The sequence below is a fragment of the Balaenoptera musculus genome, chromosome 16, assembly GCF_009873245.2.
Source record: "Balaenoptera musculus isolate JJ_BM4_2016_0621 chromosome 16, mBalMus1.pri.v3, whole genome shotgun sequence".
Lineage (NCBI taxonomy): Eukaryota > Metazoa > Chordata > Mammalia > Artiodactyla > Balaenopteridae > Balaenoptera > Balaenoptera musculus.
Genome location: NC_045800.1, coordinates 12,069,694 through 12,089,259, shown reverse-complemented (window position 1 = coordinate 12,089,259; position 19,566 = coordinate 12,069,694). Strand labels below are relative to the sequence as shown.

Sequence of the window (19,566 nt, the reverse complement as noted above, 5' to 3'; positions counted from 1 at the left end):
GCGGGGTGGAAACAGTGAGTGTAGAAAACTCTTTGAAAAAGTCTGGCTACAAAGGGGGGGTTTTGCTTTTTTCATGAGGCAGGTGACTCAAGCAGTTGAAATGCTACTGAGAAGGAACAGACGGGGGGAGGCTGGAGCCAGAGGGGCAGTGGAGGCTGCGGAGCAAAGGCCCTGAAGAAACAGGAAGGGTCGGGCTCAAGCCCAGGGCACAGCTGACTTTGCACGGAGGAGGGGAGGCCGGGCGTGTGTGGAGGTAGGTCAGCAGGTTTGGTGCCAGGAGGCCAATAGCCTTGGCTTTCACAGTGGAGGAGGAGACAGGGTCACCTGCCAGTGAGGAGAAAGAAGGAGCTGGGCAGCAGCTGGCAAAGATTTTAAGCAGCTGTCCAACAGGAGTAAGCTGAGAAGGGAAACAGGATTGCTTTGGGGGTTGGAGACCTTCATTGGCTCCCCACATATACACCTCGAGATGGGCCATCAGTTTAATACCTGTGCCTTGGGCACATGGGCATTGGTGGACCTTTCTCCTTTGTTTTCCAATACTCAACTTTAGAAAAGTTTATTAGTTCACAGTATCCTTTCACAGGCTGACGAATAGAAAACTGAATCTTATATCACACGTGCATCCCCTCAGCAACCCCGTGTGGTGGCTTAGACAGGACAGCCCCCGTTTCTCTCCTTCCACCCAAGCTTGTTTAACCCTAGGCACGATCAGCCTCAAAACAGTCTTGGCATGTGTAATCGGAAGCCATCCTGTTGGCGCAGACACCTCTGGGGGTTCCAGGACACTTCTGGCAGGGCTGTCCAAACTGAAACCTTGGAGGAAGGTTTTCACGCAGGTACCAAACAAATTCACCTAAAACTCACCCCTACACCCCTCTGTTATAGAAGAGTTCTGTTTCTTCTGTTGCAGATTGAATTTCCTTTTCAAGCTCACTGCACTGTATCTAAAACACAAAGTTAAATTCTTAATATTCACATTAAGACGTTTTCTTGCCTTAGAAGCCAAGTTTAAAAATAAAACAACACAATTTCAGAAAGCATCTATTTCACATAACCTTTTCAGTGATGTCTAATCTATAACAAAAAAACATTAACCTAACTTCTTAAAAACTTTCTTATGGAAAATTTCAAATATAAACAAATGCTGTGGCCCATGTAATGTCCAAGGAGGTGCCCTGGGCAGGGGCCTGGCAGAATCCCTCTTAGCCTTGGGCTCTCTCTGCAAACCACCCTAGGCAAGACAGGACCACCATTCAGCTACGTCATGCCCACCTTGGACCAACAAGGTATTTTAAAAGTCCAGCAAATGCCAAGACTTGCTTGGTGGGGTTTGGGGACAGGGGGGTGACAGCAACAAGCATTTGAAATGTGCAGCCAAGAAATGCTAGAAATCGATATCTACTACATCAGTAATGTCCTTGATACCAGCAACAAGGCTTTGCAGAGGTACTATGATCATCATCTGTCTTTAATAGAAACTAAGCCTCAGAGCGTTTAAGCAGATTGACCAGGGTCATGGAAGAGCTGGGAATCTGAGTGCAGACAGTCTGACGCACCATAGGTCATAATACACCCTGGTCTACAGAACAGCAGCCGCTAGCTGCACGTGAGCACGTAAGATTAAATTAAACTAGATTAAAAATTCAGTTCTTCAGTCCCACTAGCCACATTTCAAGTGCTCAACAGCCGGCTACACACATTGTGATTAAGCGGCTACATGTGATAAGCGACTACACACATTGGACAACACAGATATAAAACATTTCCCTCACTGCGGGAAGTTCCATTGGGTGGGGTGTCGCTACAGTATATTATGAAGTATTTAAAATATCTCAAAGGTTTTTTTTTAACGTCCCAGAAAAATGCTTCAGATATACAGTTAAGAAAAACAGAATCCAAAACTGTACAAGTGACCTGGGAGATGGGATTATGCATAAATAATGTTACTTTGTTGTATACTTTTGTAAATTTCACAGATTTTTTTCGGAGAATAATTTATTTCACTCTGATAATGAGGGGAAGAAAGAGTTACACATAGATTTTTAGAGGCAGTCGAAGGGGGACACTTACCCGCCCAATCTGTGGGAATATACTAAAAGAAACTGGCACCATCAGTCCCATGACAAGAATAGTACAAGAAAGCTTTAGGGTCCACAGTGACCATGGACACTGCAGGAAAAACTGGGTCCTGTAAGAGACAAGGTACCAGGGCTTTTTTTAGAGGCCGGCCCTCTGCTCGAATGGTGTCCAATTGTCTTGCCAGCAGCTGCAGGCCCGGACTTGGTTCCCACTTGCCCCACAAACAGGCGATACTAGCAGCTGCACCCACAGAGCGCTCACTACGCGTCAGGCCCGGGTCAAGCACTTCACACGCATTTGCTCATTAGATCCTCCCATGACCCTATGAGGTTTGTATTATCATCATCCCCTTCACACGAACAAGAGGCTGCAGCCACAGACCGTGTAAGTCCCTTGTCAAAAATCTCCAAATTCTTAAAAGTGAGAGGTCAGATTCTAGAGCCTGTGCTCTCCCCTGGGCTACACTGACACGGATGTGACATTCTGACCATGACCCTTGAGAGTGTGGGAAGAAGGTGCAAGAAGCCCAGCCTGGGAGTCAGAGACCTGGGGTCCTGGGGTCCGGCTGGGGCTCGGCCACTGACAGACTGTGTGCTCTTGGGCAAGTCACTTTCCCCTTCTGAGCCTTGAGTTTTTTCAGATGCAAAATGAAAGGGTTGAGTCGGAAGAGCCACGGTGGTCACTCCAGCTTGGACACCATCATGGCTGTGGGATGACATGAGGTCCTTCCAGGCACCCAAGGCCCACTGGGAAATGAGGACCATCTCTCCTCACCAGGCAGCGGGTGCCATTGTGCAGGCCTCAGGGGACGAACCGCAGGACCCCAGCTTTTCCAGAAGCCCCCACTCTGAGGCCAGCCAGAGAGGTTCAGGAAGACCCCGACCCAACAGAAGTCCCCACACCCACCTAGCTGGATCGACCACGGGAAGTAACAGTTGGCTCTGCCCAGGACACTGCTACTTCCTGAAATGTGTTCCTCGTGTGGTCCTAGCAGGGACTTCCTAGCTCACCACCTGGACAGAGCAGACTGGTTCAGCACCAGGCAGGTGACCCCTCTTGGGCCAATAGAATCCTTCCTTGGGAGTTTGTGAACTGAGTGGAAGACATTCCCTGCCCCCAAACCCCCAGGGTTTGCTGTGTTTTTCTCTCTCATCAGGACACTGCAAGGATATGAGCTGGGAGGTGGCTGCAGTCACGTCCCTCAACATGAAGAAGCCAGTGTGTGGTGGGAGAGAAGGAAGACAACACCCACGAAGGAGAAGAGAGGACCGTCCTGCACCAGAGCTTCTGATCAGCTGCCACAGGCAACGTACCCCGACCGTACCCAATATCTAAACCAACACATCTCCCTTCTGCCCTAAGCTACTCACTGCAAGTGGGGCCTCTCATACTGGCTGATCCCAGGCTCTCCTCCTAACAGGCCATGTCTCGCTTCTCAAAAGGGATGGCAGTCTACTGATTCTGGGCCACTGAAGCTAATTTAACACATGCTTGGAATGAAGGGGGAAAAAGAGGCTTGAGCAATATTCATAGCATATCAGAGCTGGGAGAACCCGCAAATCATCCACACTCATCATTCTAGAAGCAAGGAATCGAGCCTCAGCAGGTGCCGGGACATGCCCAAGGAGCAGACGTAACTGAGGACAGGGCCTGGGCGAGATTCCAGGTTTGTTGGAATTTGCACATCGGGATTTGCACATCTGCCCTAAATCAATCCTACTGTCTTAACTGTGATGAAGCGTGTTTAGAAGGAAGATACCTGAAGCAACTTATTCCCACCTCTCCAACCAGGTTCAGTATTTGACAAGTTTTATACAATTTTGATTGTTAAAATGTTTATTCCTACCCGGGGAGATGAGTGTACCTCTTACCTTTTAAAAAAGTATGAGAAGACTTCAGGGATAAAAGCTGAGGTCCCAAACAGCACAACTCTGGATGTTGCCGTGTCTTTAATGGCCTAGTGGGAATGAAAAGCAAGCAGCTTAGCACGTGGAGTGAGACAGTTTCCAGGCATCTTGCAACTCATGACAGAGGCCGGCAAACAGCAGCTCTCCCTTCTCTCTTAGAAAAACAATGCACGTGCAAAGAGGTGAAGGCAGCGCCTGACGTGCACACGTACAGAGGATGCCTGGGGTTGGTGCCAGAGGAACCGGAGACGGGATTTACCTCCCCGACTCCACAGTGATCTCCATCACTCCCACCAACCACCCCAAGTAAAATACCAGGCCAAGCAAAGGCAGCTTACAGGCAAATCCCTACTTAGAAGCAGATGGCAGTCCGTTTGATGGAAATGCTGGACTTGCCACTGAGGACCCTTCCAGACCAGGACTCTGCCACTGGCCTTCCTCTCCCGAACAGGCCCCCCCCCAGTTATTCCCACCCCTTCCAGTGGAGGAAGCCCGGCTCCGAGTGCACTGGTGTGGCATCACACCCACGTGCAACATGAATATGTCTTCCTGTATGCACCCATCTTTGGCTTGTGTAATTAACAATGTGCTATAAAATTTTATTTTGTGTAAACACATAGGTATATTTCCTACCACGTTGTCATCTTTTCTAGAATATACGTTACTCTCTATATTGAACATTTAAACATATGATTGACTGTCTGGGTTATATGCACAAAATCATGCGTACTCAAGAGCGATGTCAGAGACTTTCAAGGGAAATTTTTGACTATAGATGACACTTGCGTGCGAACTTCGGAACCCAAGCCCTGGATAAGACGCAGCTCCACACACAGCACCGCTCAGCGCAAGATGGACAGGCACGCTCCCCACCGCCCCCTCCCCTGAACTCTGTTCTGTGCACTTCTGTCCTCCCATGACCCCAGGACCCCATGACCCTGTGACCCTGGGGCTACAGCCCGCTGTCTGGGCTCCTCTGCTGTACCCAGCGTGCCTGTTCTCTGCTTAGGACACTAATGCTCAGCTCATCCGATCCTCTGCGGGAATGTCCTTCCCCCACGAGGACACAGGGCGCCAAGGAGGGTGGCTTTTAAAATAAACTTTCAGGAATACAAGATAAAGTTGTTCGACTCCAGGAGGAGAAAAGGGGCTGCTGAGCAAGCTGTGTTTCGACGTCAGTGAGGCGAGGCCAGCCTCACTCCATCTGTCTCGTGTGGAAGAGAAGACATTCCAAACCAGACACCGGTCATGAGGAGACACTGCAAGACGCGTGACAGCTTGCAACTGAGTAGCTGACAAGGCCAGGCCAAGGAAAACAGCACGGACTAGGCTCCTGAAATCTGATCAAAGGTGCCCCATTACAATCAGATATTGCTGGTTACGCAGTTTCTGAAACTTTAGCCAAAGAAAATAAACCTTTCGGTGACAGGGAAGTGATAAAAGAATGCTTACGCACGGTCGCAGACACTTTATTCTTAAGAGAAAGATAAACATTTAAAAAAGAGCAGACCATCAAACATATCTTTTACCCTAAATTGGCCTTCATGCAAAAAAGGAAGTTTCTCTCGATGAGCTGGGCTAGGTAAGTGGGTAGCTAGCAGGGCCCGAGGCTGCATCCCCGCCCACAGCCCCTGGAGAGGAGGGACGCTGACTGGTGAGGGTGTGGGTCTCCAGAGCCCAGCACAGCGCCCAGCAGGGAGGAGGTGCTGAGGAACAACTTGTGGATTAAACATTTGCTGTCACTCTTCTCTCCAGCTCTGTGAACAGTTCACAACAATACCCATGCCCTGCACTTAAATTTGAGTTGAAGAGAAATGCAAACATATATCCACACGAAGAGTCGTACATAAATGGTCAGAGCGGCATCACATGTAATAGCCAAAAACTGGACACAATCCAAATATCTATTGCCTGGGGAGTAGACAAGCAAAACGTGGTACAGCCATACAGTGGAACACTGCTCAGCAATAAAAAGCCACACACTACTGATGCCTTAAAAGTTGGACGGACCTCAAAAGTCAAAGAATCCAGACACAAAAATATTGTATGATTCACTTGTATGAAACTTCTAGAAAAGGTAAAACTATGATGATAGAAAGCAGATCAGGGGACTTCCCTGGTGTCACAGTGGTTAAGAATCTGCCTGCCAATGCAGGGGACACAGGTTCGAGCCCTGGTCCGGGAAGATCCCACATGCCATGCAGCAACTAAGCCCGTGCGCCACAACTACTGAGCCTGCACTCTAGAGCCCGTGAGCCACAACTACTGAAGCCTGCATGCCTAGAGCCTGTGCTCCGCAACAAGAGAAGCCGCCGCAATGAGAAGCCCACGCACCACAACGAAGAGTAGCCCCTGCTCGCTGCAACTAGAGAAAGCCCGCGTGCAGCAACGAAGACCCAACGCAGCCAAAAATAAATAAATAAATAAATTTAAAAGCAGATCAGTGTTTTCCTGGGGTTGGGGGTGGGAGGGGGAGTGACTGTACATGGGCACATGAAAAATTTTTAGGGTGATGAAAATGTTCTAAAATTGGACTGTGGTGATGGTTGCACAACTGTTTGAATTTACTAAAATTCATGAAACTGTACTCTTACAATGAATTTTATACTATGTAAATTCCTCCTCAATAAAGCTGTTTAAAGATGTCTCTTTAGGGTGATTCTTCTTTTGTTTTGAATTTTATTTTATTTATTTTTTATACAGCAGGTTCTTATTAGTTATCTATTTTATACATATTAGTGTATACATGTCAGTCCCAATCTCCCAATTCATCCCACCACTACCCTACCACCACCACTTTCCCCCCTTGGTGTCCATACGTTTGTGCTCTACATCTGTGTCTCTATTTCTGCCCTGCAAACCTGTTCATCTGTACCATTTTTCTAGATTCCACATATATGCGTTAACATACAATATTTGTTTTTCTCTTTCTGGCTTACTCTGTATGACAGTCTCCAACTCCATCCACATCTCTACAAATGACCCAATTTCGTTCCTTTTTATGGCTGAGTAATATTCCACTGTATATATGTACCACATCTTCTTTATCCATTCGTCTCTTGATGGACATTTAGGTTGCTTCCATGTCCTGGCTATTGTAAATAGTGCTGCAATCAACACTGGGGTGCATGTGTCCTTTTGAATTATGGTTTTCTCTGGGTATATGCCCAGTAGTGGGATTGCTGGATCATATGGTAATTTTATTTTTAGTTTTTTAAGGAACCTCCATACTGTTCTCCATAGTGGCTGTATCAATTTACATTCCCACCAACAGTGCAAGAGGGTTCCCTTTTCTCCACACCCTCCCCAGCATTTGTTGTTTGTAGCCTGTAACTGATTTCTAATCTCATAGCATTGTGGCCAGAAAAGATGCTTGATATGATTTCAATTTTCTTAAATTTACCTAGGCTTGATTTGTGACCCAAGATGTGATCTATCCTGGAGAATGTTCCATGTGCACTTGAGAAGAAAGTGTAATCTGCTGTTTTTGGATGGAATGTCCTATAAATATCAATTAAATCTATCTGGTCTATTGTGTCATTTAAAGCTTCTGTTTCCTCATTAATTTTCTGTCTGAATGATCTGTCCATTGGTGTAAGTGAGGTGTTAAAGTCCCCCACTATTATTTTGTTACTGTCGATTTCCTCTTTTATAGCTGTTAGCAGTTGCCTTATGTATTGAGGTGCTCCTATGTTGGGTGCATATATAATTGTTATATCTTCTTCTTGGATTGATCCCTTGATCATTATGTAGTGTCCTTCCTTGTCTCTTGTAACATTCTTTATTTTAAATTCTATTTTATCTTATATGAGTACTGCTACTCCAGCTTTCTTTTGATTTCCATTTGCATGGAATATCTTTTTCCATCCCCTCACTTTCAGTCTGTATGTGTCCCTAGGTCTGAAGTGGGTCTCTTGTAGACAGCATATATATGGGTCTTTTTTTTGTATCCATTCAGCGAGCCTGTGTCTTTTGGTTGGAGCACTTAATCCATTCATATTTAAGGTAATTATCGATACGTATGTTCCTATTACCATTTTCTTAATTGTTATGGGTTTGTTTTTGTAGGTCCTTTTCTTCTCTTGTGTTTCCCACTTAGAGAATTTCCTTTAGCATTTGTTGTAGAGCTGGTTTGGTGGTGCTGAATTCTCTTAGCTTTTTGCTTGTCCGTAAAGCTTTTGATTTCTTCGTCGAGTCTGAATGAGGTCCTTGCCGGGTAGCGTAATCTTGGTTGTAGGTTCTTCCCTTTCATCACTTTCAATATGTTGTGCCACTTCCTTCTGGCTTGTAGAGTTTCTGCTGAGAAATCAGCTGTTAACCTTATGGGAGTTCCCCTGTATGTTATTTGTCATTTTTCCCTTGTTGCTTTCAATAATTTTTCTTTGTCTTTAATTTTTGTCAATTTGATTACTATGTGTCTCGGTGTTTTTCCTTGGGTTTCTCCTGCCTGGGAATCTCTGAGCTTCCTGGACTTGAGTGGCTATTTCCTTTCCCACGTTAGGGAAGTTTTCAACTATAATCTCTTCAAATATTTTCTCGGGTCCTTTCTCTCTCTCTTCTCCTTCTGGGACCCCTATCATGCGAATGTTGTTGTGTTTAATGTTGTCCCAGAGGTCTCTTAGGCTGTCTTCATTTCTTTTCATTCTTTTTTCTTTATTCTGTTCTGCAGCAGTGCATTCCACCATTCTGTCTTCCAGGTCACTTATCCATTCTCTGCCTCAGTTATTCTGCTATTGATTCCTTCTAGTGTATTTTTCATTTCAGTTATTGTATTGTTCATCTCTGCTTGTTTGTTCTCTAATTCTTCTAGGTGTTTGTTCTTTAATTCTTCTAGGTCTTTGTTAAACATTTCTTGCATCTTCTCGATCTTTGCCTGCATTCTTTTTCTGAGGTCCTGGATCATCCTCATTATCATTATTCTGAATTCGTTTTCTGGAAGGTTGCCTATCTCCACTTCATTTAGTTGTTTTTCTGGGGTTTTGTCTTGCTCCTTCATCTGGTACCAAGTCCTCTGCCTTTTCATTTTGTCTATCTTTCTGTGAATATGGTTTTCCTTCCACAGGCTGCAGAACTGTAGTTCTTGCTTCTGCTGTCTGCCCTCTGGTGGACCGTTTAGGGTGGATTCTTAAACATAGAACCTTCATTTCCAAAACAAGGTATTTTATTTCTGGCAGCAATTTCTCTCCCGTTACTTGCAATTATGATGTCCCTGTTGTAATTCATTTAGAAAGGTGGCCACTATTTCCAGACCTGCTATTAGATGGGCTGGTGGGAATACTGTAGCACGTATCCAGTGGTTTACAATTCAGCTTTGTAAATCGGTGACAGGATTTAGAGTAACATGTTTCATGAGCCAAATAATGATGTATTTACCGATCGACTGAGAGGCCATCTTATCTGACCACCTCTCCCACCAGCATTCTGGGCAGAAGGAGGTCAAGCTGGCTCAGGGAGCCCCCTTGAACGCAGACACTGTGAGAAGCCCAGCTACTCCCTTTGCTTTGTGAGCAACTGCCTCACGTTACAGTTCTTTAGCTAAAGTCACTTCACAGAGATCAAAAAAGATCTCACTTCCTGAAAGGTTTTTTTTTTTTAAGTCTATACCCAAAATGAAACCATAGACTACTGCAGGTTCTTTGAGCTGAATGCAGACAGAAGCTACTGTGTTGGACTGAGCAAAAGAATAAACTATTTAACAATAAGAAGTCTTAGAAATGGAGGCCTTTTAGAGGAGTTTTAGGTCAGAGCATTGGATTTCCTCAGGCCATTCTTGACAGCAGACTGGTCCTTAAAGATGAAGACTCTAAGAAAATCCACTGGGAGGTGGACATGGAGGGCTTCTCTTAAACCCAGATACAGTGTCCACTGACTTCCCCGAGTACAGAGCAGGCTGGGAGGGCAGATGCTGAGCTTGGAGGACAAGATCTCACCTTCAGACAGCGGCCAAACGTTTGGTGGACGTCCATCTGTGACCCATCTTAGGGGTCAGTTTGGCTGGGATGTAGTTCCCAGGTATTTAATCAAACACAACCGAGGTGTCACTGTGGAGGTGTTTTGTAGATGTGATTAACATCTACAATCAGTTGACTTTAGGTAAAGGAGATTGATTACCCTCCATAGGGTGGATAGACCTCATCCAATCAGTTGGAAAGTCTTCAGAGCAAAATCTGAGGTTTCCCAAAGAAGAAATTCTGCCTCAAGACCACAGCATCAGCTCCTGACTTTCCAGCTTTCAGGCCTGCCCTACACATTCCCAGTGCAAAAAGTGCACAAGCCAATTATTTAAAATAAATGTCTTAATATATATATAGATAAGTGATAGATAGGCAGATATCCTATTGGTTCTGTTTCTCTGGAGAACCCAGACTAATGCATCACCTTTTAAACATCAGGGTGGGGCTTCCCCGGTGGCGCAGTGGTTAAGAATCTGCCTGCCAATGCAGGGGACACGGGTTTGAGCCCTGGTCCGGGAAGATCCCACATGCCGCGGAGCAACTAAGCCTGTATGCCACAACTACTGAGCCTGAGCTCTGGAGCCTGCGAGCCACAACTACTGAGCCCTCGTGCCGCAGCTACTGAGGCCCACGCACATAGAGTCCGTGCTCCACAACAAGAGAAGCCACCACAATGAGAAGCCCGCGCACCACAGAGAAAAGCAGCCCCCGCTCACCACAACTAGAGAAAGTCCGCGTGCAGCAACGAAGACCCAATGCAGCCAAAAATAAAAAATAAATAAAATAAATAAATTTGTAAAAAGGAAAAGATCTTACTGCAGAGAACAGATTAAAAAACTTTTTAAATTAAAAAAATAAACATCAGGGTACAAAATGTAAACTCTCTCTCTCAGCCTCATAAGAAAAGACAGATAAGAAAAGGTTGAAGGGAGACATGAATTTGTTACCAGCTCTCAAACAGGCAATTCAATTCTTTGCCCAAAAGGCAAGCAGCTTACAGCTCCATCTTGTGCGTCCCCCTACCTTTGTCCCGGCTTTTCTGGAATAGCCTATGACGCTGCCTTCCTTGTCCATGACCTCAATCCCTCGCAGGGGCTCCAAACTTCTCGATGCAACCACATTCAGTCCACTGAGTTGGGCTGTGGATGTAAAGAAGAAAACATACAACAGAGAGGTAAGTGTCGGTCCAATAAAGCAACATCTTTTCCAGTGTCACGCCTGTTTCTTTGATAGTTGCACTTCCTGATTCTCGGGTGGTACTGGGCCAACCAAGCTCTCCTCTGGGCTGTGGGGTAGGGTCAGAACTGCTGGGCTCTCAGTCTTGGATCCTGACCACAAACCAGCACCAGGTTCTGACACCCCTGACAGGATTTCCGGAGAAACCCTGGGGTCCTTGAAGTATGCCTACCTGCTTTGCTGAAGCTGGTTTTTTGGGGTTTTTTTTATGTTTCTTTGGCCGCGCCACGTGGAAGGTGGGATCTTAGTTCCCTGACCAGGGATCGAACCTGTGCCCCCTGCAGTGGAAGTGCAGTCTTAACCACTGGACCACCGGGGAAGTCCCTACTGAAGCTGGTTTGACCAAGTTTCCGTAACATAATTTCCCAAAGTTTACCACTGACATAATTCTGCTAACTCTTCAAGCTGCTATGATTCCCAAACCCAAATGTGGAGCGTGAACTAGTGAACTTGCAGGCTGGCAAACTTAAAACAGTTGGTTAATATCTCTGTCACTCCCTTGGAGTCAGACCACTGGGTTGGAATCCCCTAGACCACCACTTTCTCCCTGTGAAACCCCAGAAAAGTTCCCTAACCTCCCCTTGACTCAGTCTCCTCATCTGTAAATGGGAATAATAATATTACCTACCCCTAAGTTGTTGTCAAGATTAAACGAAATAATACATGGATAGGGCTTGTACAGAGTCTTTCAAATGTAATTTGTGTTTCCAGGTTTGGGTTCACCCTTGGACAACTAAAGGGGTATCTACAGAGACAAGTGTCACCTCCCAAACCAAAGACCTAATTTGGGCCTGGGGGCACCGGCAAGATGCAAACAGGGGCCCTTATCAGCCACAGGGACTTGGGTATCCCTGAAGACGGAGGGAGGCTCCCTGCTTACCGAGAATGATGACAGGAATGACGTTTCTGCTCAAAACGCTATTCAGTGAAAATCTTACTTGGAGCAAACGAGGGAATAACTAGAAAATAAGAGAGAAAAATCATTACTGCATGGGACCAGCAGAGAGCTAGTGTCAACTTACTTCCTGTTACAGGTCAGACCCCTGCAAGTGCTCTCCGTGTATTTCTTGTTTTAATTCCTGCAACACTGACGTGTTCTCCCTGATCATCAGAGGAACTCTTGGAGACTTACGAGAGGCTAAAGAACATGTCCAGAGTCACTAAGCCATTAAGAATTTGAGCCAAGATGTGAACCCAGGTTTACCGGACTCTGAAATCTAAATTTTCTCCCATTCGTGTCCTGACATCTAAAGCAATACACAATTTGTGTAACATGTTTATAAACATGAATAAATTTTTTTTTTTTTTTTTTTGGCCGTGCCGCGCTGCATGTGGGATCTTAGTTTCCTGACCAGGAATCGAACCCACAGCTCCTGCAGTGGAAGCGCAGAGTCTTAACCACTGGACCGCCAGGCAAGTCCCCTGAATTAATTTGTTTTTAAAGATAACAGTACTGAGTCCATGCCTAGAAACCTGGAAAATAATCACACAATTTTGGGGTGATAGGATTACAGATGACTTTTATTTTCTTCTTTATGTCTTAATCACACTTTCTAAATTAAATTAGAAGGTAAAATTTTCATTCTGAGGAATAAAAAAGATTTGACAGATTTTTAAAATACATACTCCAAAAAAGGTGGAAGAAGCAATCACTCCTGCTCCTAGTAATATACTCTCATGGGGGCGACGATCCTAGGGAAAAACAAAAGTTCATATTTAGCAAATACCAGAGTTTTACCCAGGAAAGATAATTAAAACAAACACACAAAATCGCCAAAAGAAACAATATGAAATTGCATACCCTGTGGGCCTCATAATACTCACATAACTTGCATTTCCATTGACAATGTTGAAGACTGTACTGTAGGTATAGAAGGAAACCTGCAGGAAGGCAGAGGCTAACGTGTCACATTTTTGTTTCAAGCACAAAAAAATTCAATAATTATGAAATAGAGTTGCTACCTGAGGTAAAATCATGGACTTTAGACTTTTTACTGGCAGCACTGACAGAAATACCTGTAAAGAAAATAAAGCAGATACAGACTACTATATATATTCTAAAGTAAACAGATAAACAACAAGGACCTACTGTGTAGCACAGGGAACTAGATTCAATATCCTGTAATAACCTACAATGGAAAAGAATCTGAAAAAAGAATAGATATATATGTATAACTGAATCACTTTGCTGTAAACCTGAAACATTGTAAATCAACTATACTCCAATTAAAAAAATAAATAAAAAAGAAAATAAAGCAGAGTTGTGAGTGTCTGGGAGGTGGGAGGGCTTGTGGAGCAAAGAACTTCCCCAGGGAGATGCAGACCTGAGACCCCAGGAGCAGGGAAAGTAGAGGAAGGTGAGATGCAGGGGGCTAGTGGGCAGTGGACAGGTGATGTTGGATGGGCACCCACGGGCACTGAGAGCCCCTGGGTGTTTCACAGTGGTCCCCATCTCCAGGCAATTGAGCAGGGCAGCTAAGAAGCAGCACCTACAGGGGCAGAGGGGTGCTGTCACTTGGTGAGAGCACCTCATGAGAGCCAAGGTGGACGGCCTCGCTGGGGGCGATTCCGGTTTCCAGGGGAGGGCCTGAATGAAGGGGAGGGCTTGCGGAGAGAAGGTGACAGCCAGTGACATGGGCTTGTGCCAGGGAGCACGTCTTAACTCATCAATCTGCTCCATAGTGCTTTGCACACGCTAGGTGTTCAAAGAAAGGATTACCTTATGACACTGTGGACCCTCAAGAGGCCCTGTGCCTGGGGGGGATACGTGGGAGTGGGGTGGGGAGTGGACAAGGGTCGGAGGTGCAGGGTCCTAACCATCTATCAGGCAGTCACGGGACAGAGGTCCAGAGCTGGAGGACACCAGCCACTGAGCCTAGGAGATGGGTGGACATCTTCCTAAACCCCCAGCTTCAGAGCGGTGAGCGGCAGCTTACTCACCATGGGCGCCGTGAAAGGCAGGAGAGCTGGCAAAAAAGACAAGAGGGTCAGTGACAGCAGAGCGGGTGGAAAACCAGCCACCTAAAAAGCTCTTCTCAGGCCGAATGAAGGCACGGATGCCAAAGGGTACTTTTTACATATGCTTTTTTGTTCCTAATAAAAATAATAGCTGTGCATGCGGCAGAACTTTAAATCAGCACAGCAGTTAGATCTGACCAGGCTCCTGCTCGCTGACGGTAAGTGGTCACTTGTTCCAAGTCCTTGTTCACCCTTCCACATGGATTCAATACATCTGTGACACTGTGACTTATAACAAGACATGTATACTTGCTCTTCCTCTCTGTTCCTGGCACACAGCCTAAAACCCTTGAAATGTCCTAAGTGAGAAGGGCGATAAAGGTGAAAGGAGTGTCTCTTATTCTTCATAACAAGCCCCTTTCAACCACACCTGAGATAATGTCAATGCAGTGACCTTGGGAAAGCACCTAAGGAAGGGGGCTGGTTGCCAGGGGGACCAACCACTTGACTAGAGGGAGGCAAGGTTTTCTAAAGGTTACAAACCACTCTGAAAATTAGAATCAACTCACCTGCAGGTCGAAAAGGACCAGGGATCAGCTTGCTATTGTCAGGATGCACTGTTGACTTCAGAAGGGAAAACACAAAGGTGAGTCTGATGTTTGGTTTTGTTATCTTAGGCTAAAAATTAGGATGGGGCTGAAACTTACAAGACTTCTCTTCCAAGCTTCTTGTACCTAAAAAGAGAAAAACCAAGCAATAGCTTTTAAAGGTGGCTTAGCAGCCAGAATATCTCCTCTACAGTCTCATTTCTGGTGCCACCTTTGCTCCACCTTTCAGAGACTGGAGGGCAAACTGTTCTCTACCACACGGACCGAACAAATCAAAACAAGTGAATCAAATGAATCAAACAAATGAACTGACAGGAAGCAAAGAGAAGATCCACATGAAAATGACCAAAACATTAAAAAGCCCGAAGTCTCTAACCTGGGAGAGTCCAACACCTAACTCGTCCCTCGGGTGAGTCCCCGAATGCCGCCAGCCTCCCCTGGCTCAGAGCAGAGTGGCCTGTGTGCAGACCATGCCATTAGCCAAGTCACTTGTAACAGAGCCAGGCTGTGAGCTCAGAGGCCCCAACAAGCTCTTAGAAAAACCAAGTTAAACGTGTGAGCTTTCCGCAGGCTGCCTGGAGGGACTGATGTCTGCGGCCTCCGGAAAGCCCCGTACACTGCAAGGTAGATAACAAACACTTGGTTTGAGTCTTTGGGCAGGACTATCACCTCACTGCCTCTAGTAGGAAGTAGCTTCTGACTCTGGAGGCCTGCCTGCGTTCTGGAATTTGCCATGGGGCTCCAGGAATCAGCTACAGAGAATCCTCACAACAGATACTGCAACTGCAAATATCTGTTGCACAGGAGGAACCCTATACCTTTTCTTCTTAATACCAGCTCCTAACACTAGTAACTAATATTAATCTGGTTTACGAGAAGGAATCCTACCTACATTTAAAAAGCTAACCCAACTGGGCAGTGTTTACAATGGCAAAATCCCACCTGATTTCACACCATGCAAGTAAAATCACCTAAAGGCAACCCTACTCAGCCTTGAGCCAGGCACACCTGGGAACAAGAGCCATACCGTTTTGTCCTCCAAGTCACTTCTGGATGCATCTTCATGTGCTAACAATAGCTGCCTTGATTTTTCTATTTTTTCCTATAATCAGAGATAAGGAAATCAAGCAATGATCTCAACATTGTTCAGATTTATCCACAGATTTAAGAAGCACATGTTCACTCACACCTGATTTTAATTTTAAAGCAACGTGTAGCTAAGGCTCTGTACCCCCTGAGTTTCCTTCCATTAGATAGTCCTGTGTGTCATTCAGATTCAGACCACCCAGCTTCTTTTTTTTTTTTTTAACTTTTATTTATTTATTTTTTGGCCACACCTCGCGGTACGTGGGATCTTAGTTCCCCAACCAGGGACTGAACCCCCATCCCCTGCATTGGAAGCTTGGAGTCTTAACCACTGGACCACCAGGGAAGTCCCCTACCCTGCTTCTTACACAGCTCCAGTGGCTTACCCCACTGCTGCTGCCACCTGCCCCATCCCCTCCACCGGTTCCTCTCCGACTGTCACCATCCTCCTGGCTACACAGGTCAGAAACCTGGAAGTCCCTTCTCTCTCTTGCATACCCACATCTAATCAGTTTAGTCTTATTTTCTCTCTTCTTTTTTACTTAATCTGAGAAAAAAAATTAAACAAGGAAATTTAAAAAATGATTACATACTCACAATCCCCTCACCCAGAATTAACAACTGTGAACATTAGGTTATATTTGTTTCTAATTTTTTCCCCCAAAAGATCCATCACCCCCACTCTCAATTTCCTCCCCATTCTATCAGAGGTAACCACTATTATGAATTCAAGGTATAAACTTCCAGCCCATTGTTTATATCTGTACATACATGAATACATGTATCCATAAAACAAATATGTAGTTTTGGTTTTTTACGTTGTAATTTGCATAAATGCTGTACTATATGCATCCTGCTTTCTTTACAAGACATCATGGATACCATGTTTTTCCATTTAACATCACACAGATCGTATGTTTCCACTTCATATCATAGGTTGATCACCAGATCATCATTTTTAACAGCTAATCAGTATTCCACTGCATGAATATACTACATTATACTTCTCTATTTCCCTACTGACGGGCATTCAGCTTGTTTCTTGTTTTTCTCTATTATAAACAAGACTACACGGAACATTCGAGCACAAGGACAGGAGCATCCCTGTGGATCTGGCCCCGAGGGTCATTGCTGGTGACAGGGTCTCTCCTCTTCTCCATCCCTCAGCCACACCTGGTTCAAACTCTCCTCTTTCACTCGGACCACTGAACCATCCATCCCCTGAACTGCTCACAGTCTGGTCCCTTCTGGTTACTCACCACATGGCTAGGTACAAACCCCCCTCGTCTGAATGACACACAAGGACCTTCAAGAAGTGCCTGGTTCACCTGAATTAAAACAAAAGCCCCACTAGGACTTCTGTGGCAGTCCAGTGGATAAGACTCCGTGCTTCCACTGCAGGGGACATGGGTTCGATCCCTGGTCAGGGAACTAAGACCCCACATGCTGTGCAGCGTGGCAGAAAAAAAAAAAAAAAAACCCTAGTAACTGGGTGACCTGGCCCACCTGGCCCCCCTCCTCCATTTCGCTTACAGTCCGCTCTTCCAGACATTTCCTCCCTGGCCCTCCCTCCCTCCCTGCCTTCTCTAAACAACCTCCCCCAATTCCTTGCTATACCTTGCCCTTAGAACCCTAGGTCAAGGTCTGCAACTAGCTTTGCCAGTCTGTCCTCCATTACCAGGGAGGTTTGTTTGGATCCCCTTTGTTACTACCTGTTAAATAGATGTCTGCTTTTATGTACCACCCTTCCAATCCAACAAGCTCATTCGCAAGGAATAAAAACATGATAATATATATGGATTCTGTTATCTCAACTGCTTTCAAAAGGGACACAGTCTTCACGTTTCAAAATAAAATGTGAAATTCACTATCTCTGAAAACAGGAAAATACTTACAATTGAAACGACCAAATTTGTAGGATCCAATAATTCTGTCCACTGAAGAAATCTTTGAATAAAAGACTTAAGAGGGGGCAAGAGCACCAGAGAGGTTAACGGCAGCAGAAAAACCAAGATACACGGTAATAGTAACAGTTAACATTATTTTTGAGAACCTAATAGGGCCTTCCTCTTGCAGCATCTCCTGGAATCCCCACAACATCCCCATCTTACAGGTGAGGAAACTGAGGCTTCCAAGGACTCATGAATGGATTCAAGGAAACCCAACCAGGAAATGACCCAATGGCCTGTGCTCTTAACCACTCCAATATCAAAGTGCTCTTGAGGGTTAAAAGCCCAGACTTTGGGGTCAAATGGGCCTATGTTGACACCCCACATATGACCTTGAAGCACTACGTAGAAAGGTCTCAGAATCTGTTTCTTCACCCTCCTGCGGTGGTTATAAGGCTTAACTCTAGTCATAAAGAGTTAGACATAAAGACACCCCAGTGAAGGCTCAATAAAGGCAGTTCACATATGGAGAAAGCAGGCACGGTTTGCTCCCAAAAGTCCCCAAATTTTGCAGTGGTTTCAGCTTTGAGGTCTGGCTCTGCCAGGACACCTGGAGTACCCTGTCCTTCCTCAACATCCCCACCTAAGAGAACCAGGCTAGGCTCTACTTTAGGTAAAGGCTGAAAGAGAACACTCTATAACTGTGCTGTCCAATTAGCCACATGTGGCCAGGCTAAATTGAGAGTGCTGTATGTGTAAAAACATACACGGGATTTCGAAGACTTCCTACAGAAAAGGATGTAAAATATCTCATTCATAATTTTCTATATCGACTACATGTTGAAATATTAATATTTATATCTTTGGGGCTAAATGCAATATATTATTAAAATTTAAATTTTAAAAGCCATGTTTTTTAATGTGGATACTAGAAAATCTGGAATTACCTATGCGGCTCCCATCCTGTCCCTACTGGACAGCGCCGCCCAGCCCCACTCTGAGATGGGGCCCAGGTTACTTTCCGGCCATGGCGGCTTCCCGCAGCCCCGAGTCTCACTGTCCGGTGGCTGAGCCTACAGACTCAGGGAAGCTGGGGCCTCCTGGGAGGACCTGTTCCTCTCCAACCTGATGCTCAGCAACAGCTTAGGCAGCGGAAGGCAGGCCCCTGAGTGGTGGGGAGTGACTCCTCAGTTCGTGCGATCTGCAGGGGGATACTGTGCGACCCTCGCTAGCGAGACCTGCGGCAGAGGCCACGCACGGTAACAGCCATGGCCGTCGGCATCCGGCAAGCTTGGGTTTCCTTCGTCCCCTCCCGGGGTCTGAGATGGGAAGGCGGGTGCTGCGACCACGTGGCCTGCCCAAGGTCACCGCGGCCAGCTGCGACTCCACGCCGCGCGGCCCACGCCCTCCCCGTCCCCAGACGCGCCAGGCCCGGGCCGTACTTGGCGTTCGGTGATCCAGAAGCGCACGTTGGGCTCCATGCGGGTTGCGGCGCCGCTGCACCCTAGGAGCCGCCCGGCCCCCGCGCTTCTTCCTCCTGCTGCTCCTCTTCCTGAGACCTACGAGGAGCTGCCGGGAAAGGCCGCCACCGCCCGGCCCGGCGCGGAGGAGGAGCCGGGCGGCGAGCCCCGCCCCGGGCGCGCGCGTCCCCTACCCCCGCTCCCGGGGCCGCGCGCCCGCCGCTCCTCCGCGTCACGCGCCCGCTGTTCCCGCGCCCGGGTCCCCGCACGCCCGCTGCTCGGCGTTACCACGCGCCAGCGCCCCGGGCCCCGCGCGCCCGCTGTTGCCGTGAGCCCACCTCTCCCACAGGTCAAGGCCTCCCACCCTTGCTCCGCCCTTTCGGGTAGCC

General features: G+C 46.5%; 1 protein-coding gene across 2 annotated transcripts; it reads right to left on the bottom strand.

Annotated features, from left to right (window-relative positions):
• Window positions 1–528: 528 nt before the first annotated feature.
• On the bottom strand, window positions 529–19,339 carry SFXN4 (sideroflexin 4). Of its 2 annotated transcripts, XM_036828924.1 has the most exons (14): window positions 19,160–19,339; window positions 17,724–17,789; window positions 15,770–15,844; window positions 14,842–14,868; window positions 14,704–14,758; window positions 14,117–14,142; window positions 13,139–13,192; window positions 13,001–13,057; window positions 12,803–12,868; window positions 12,057–12,135; window positions 10,964–11,079; window positions 3,951–4,036; window positions 2,071–2,188; window positions 529–944 (listed from the first exon to the last, which is right to left on the bottom strand). In XM_036828924.1, the coding sequence occupies exons 1-14, from the start codon at window positions 19,196–19,198 to the stop codon at window positions 867–869; spliced, it is 942 nt and encodes a 313-aa protein (XP_036684819.1). In that variant the 5' UTR covers window positions 19,199–19,339; the 3' UTR covers window positions 529–866. The 2 variants fall into 2 exon arrangements, with proteins under 2 accessions (XP_036684819.1, XP_036684820.1); XM_036828925.1 differs by lacking the exon at window positions 2,071–2,188 and having other exon boundaries at window positions 536–944.
• Between the last annotated feature and the right edge of the window lie 227 nt (window positions 19,340–19,566).

Bases quoted from the DNA above. Each gene is read 5' to 3' on its own strand.
- SFXN4 (XM_036828924.1), bottom strand. From the start codon at position 19,198: ATGGAGCCCAACGTGCGCTTCTGGATCACCGAACGCCAA. The intron at 14,869-15,769 runs GTATGGCTCTTG...TTCTCTTTTTAG, and splicing joins GTGACTTGGAGGACAAAACG to GTACAAGAAGCTTGGAAGAG. The intron at 2,189-3,950 runs GTAAGAGGTACA...TGTCTCTTACAG, and splicing joins TTCTCATACTTTTTTAAAAG to GACCCAGTTTTTCCTGCAGT.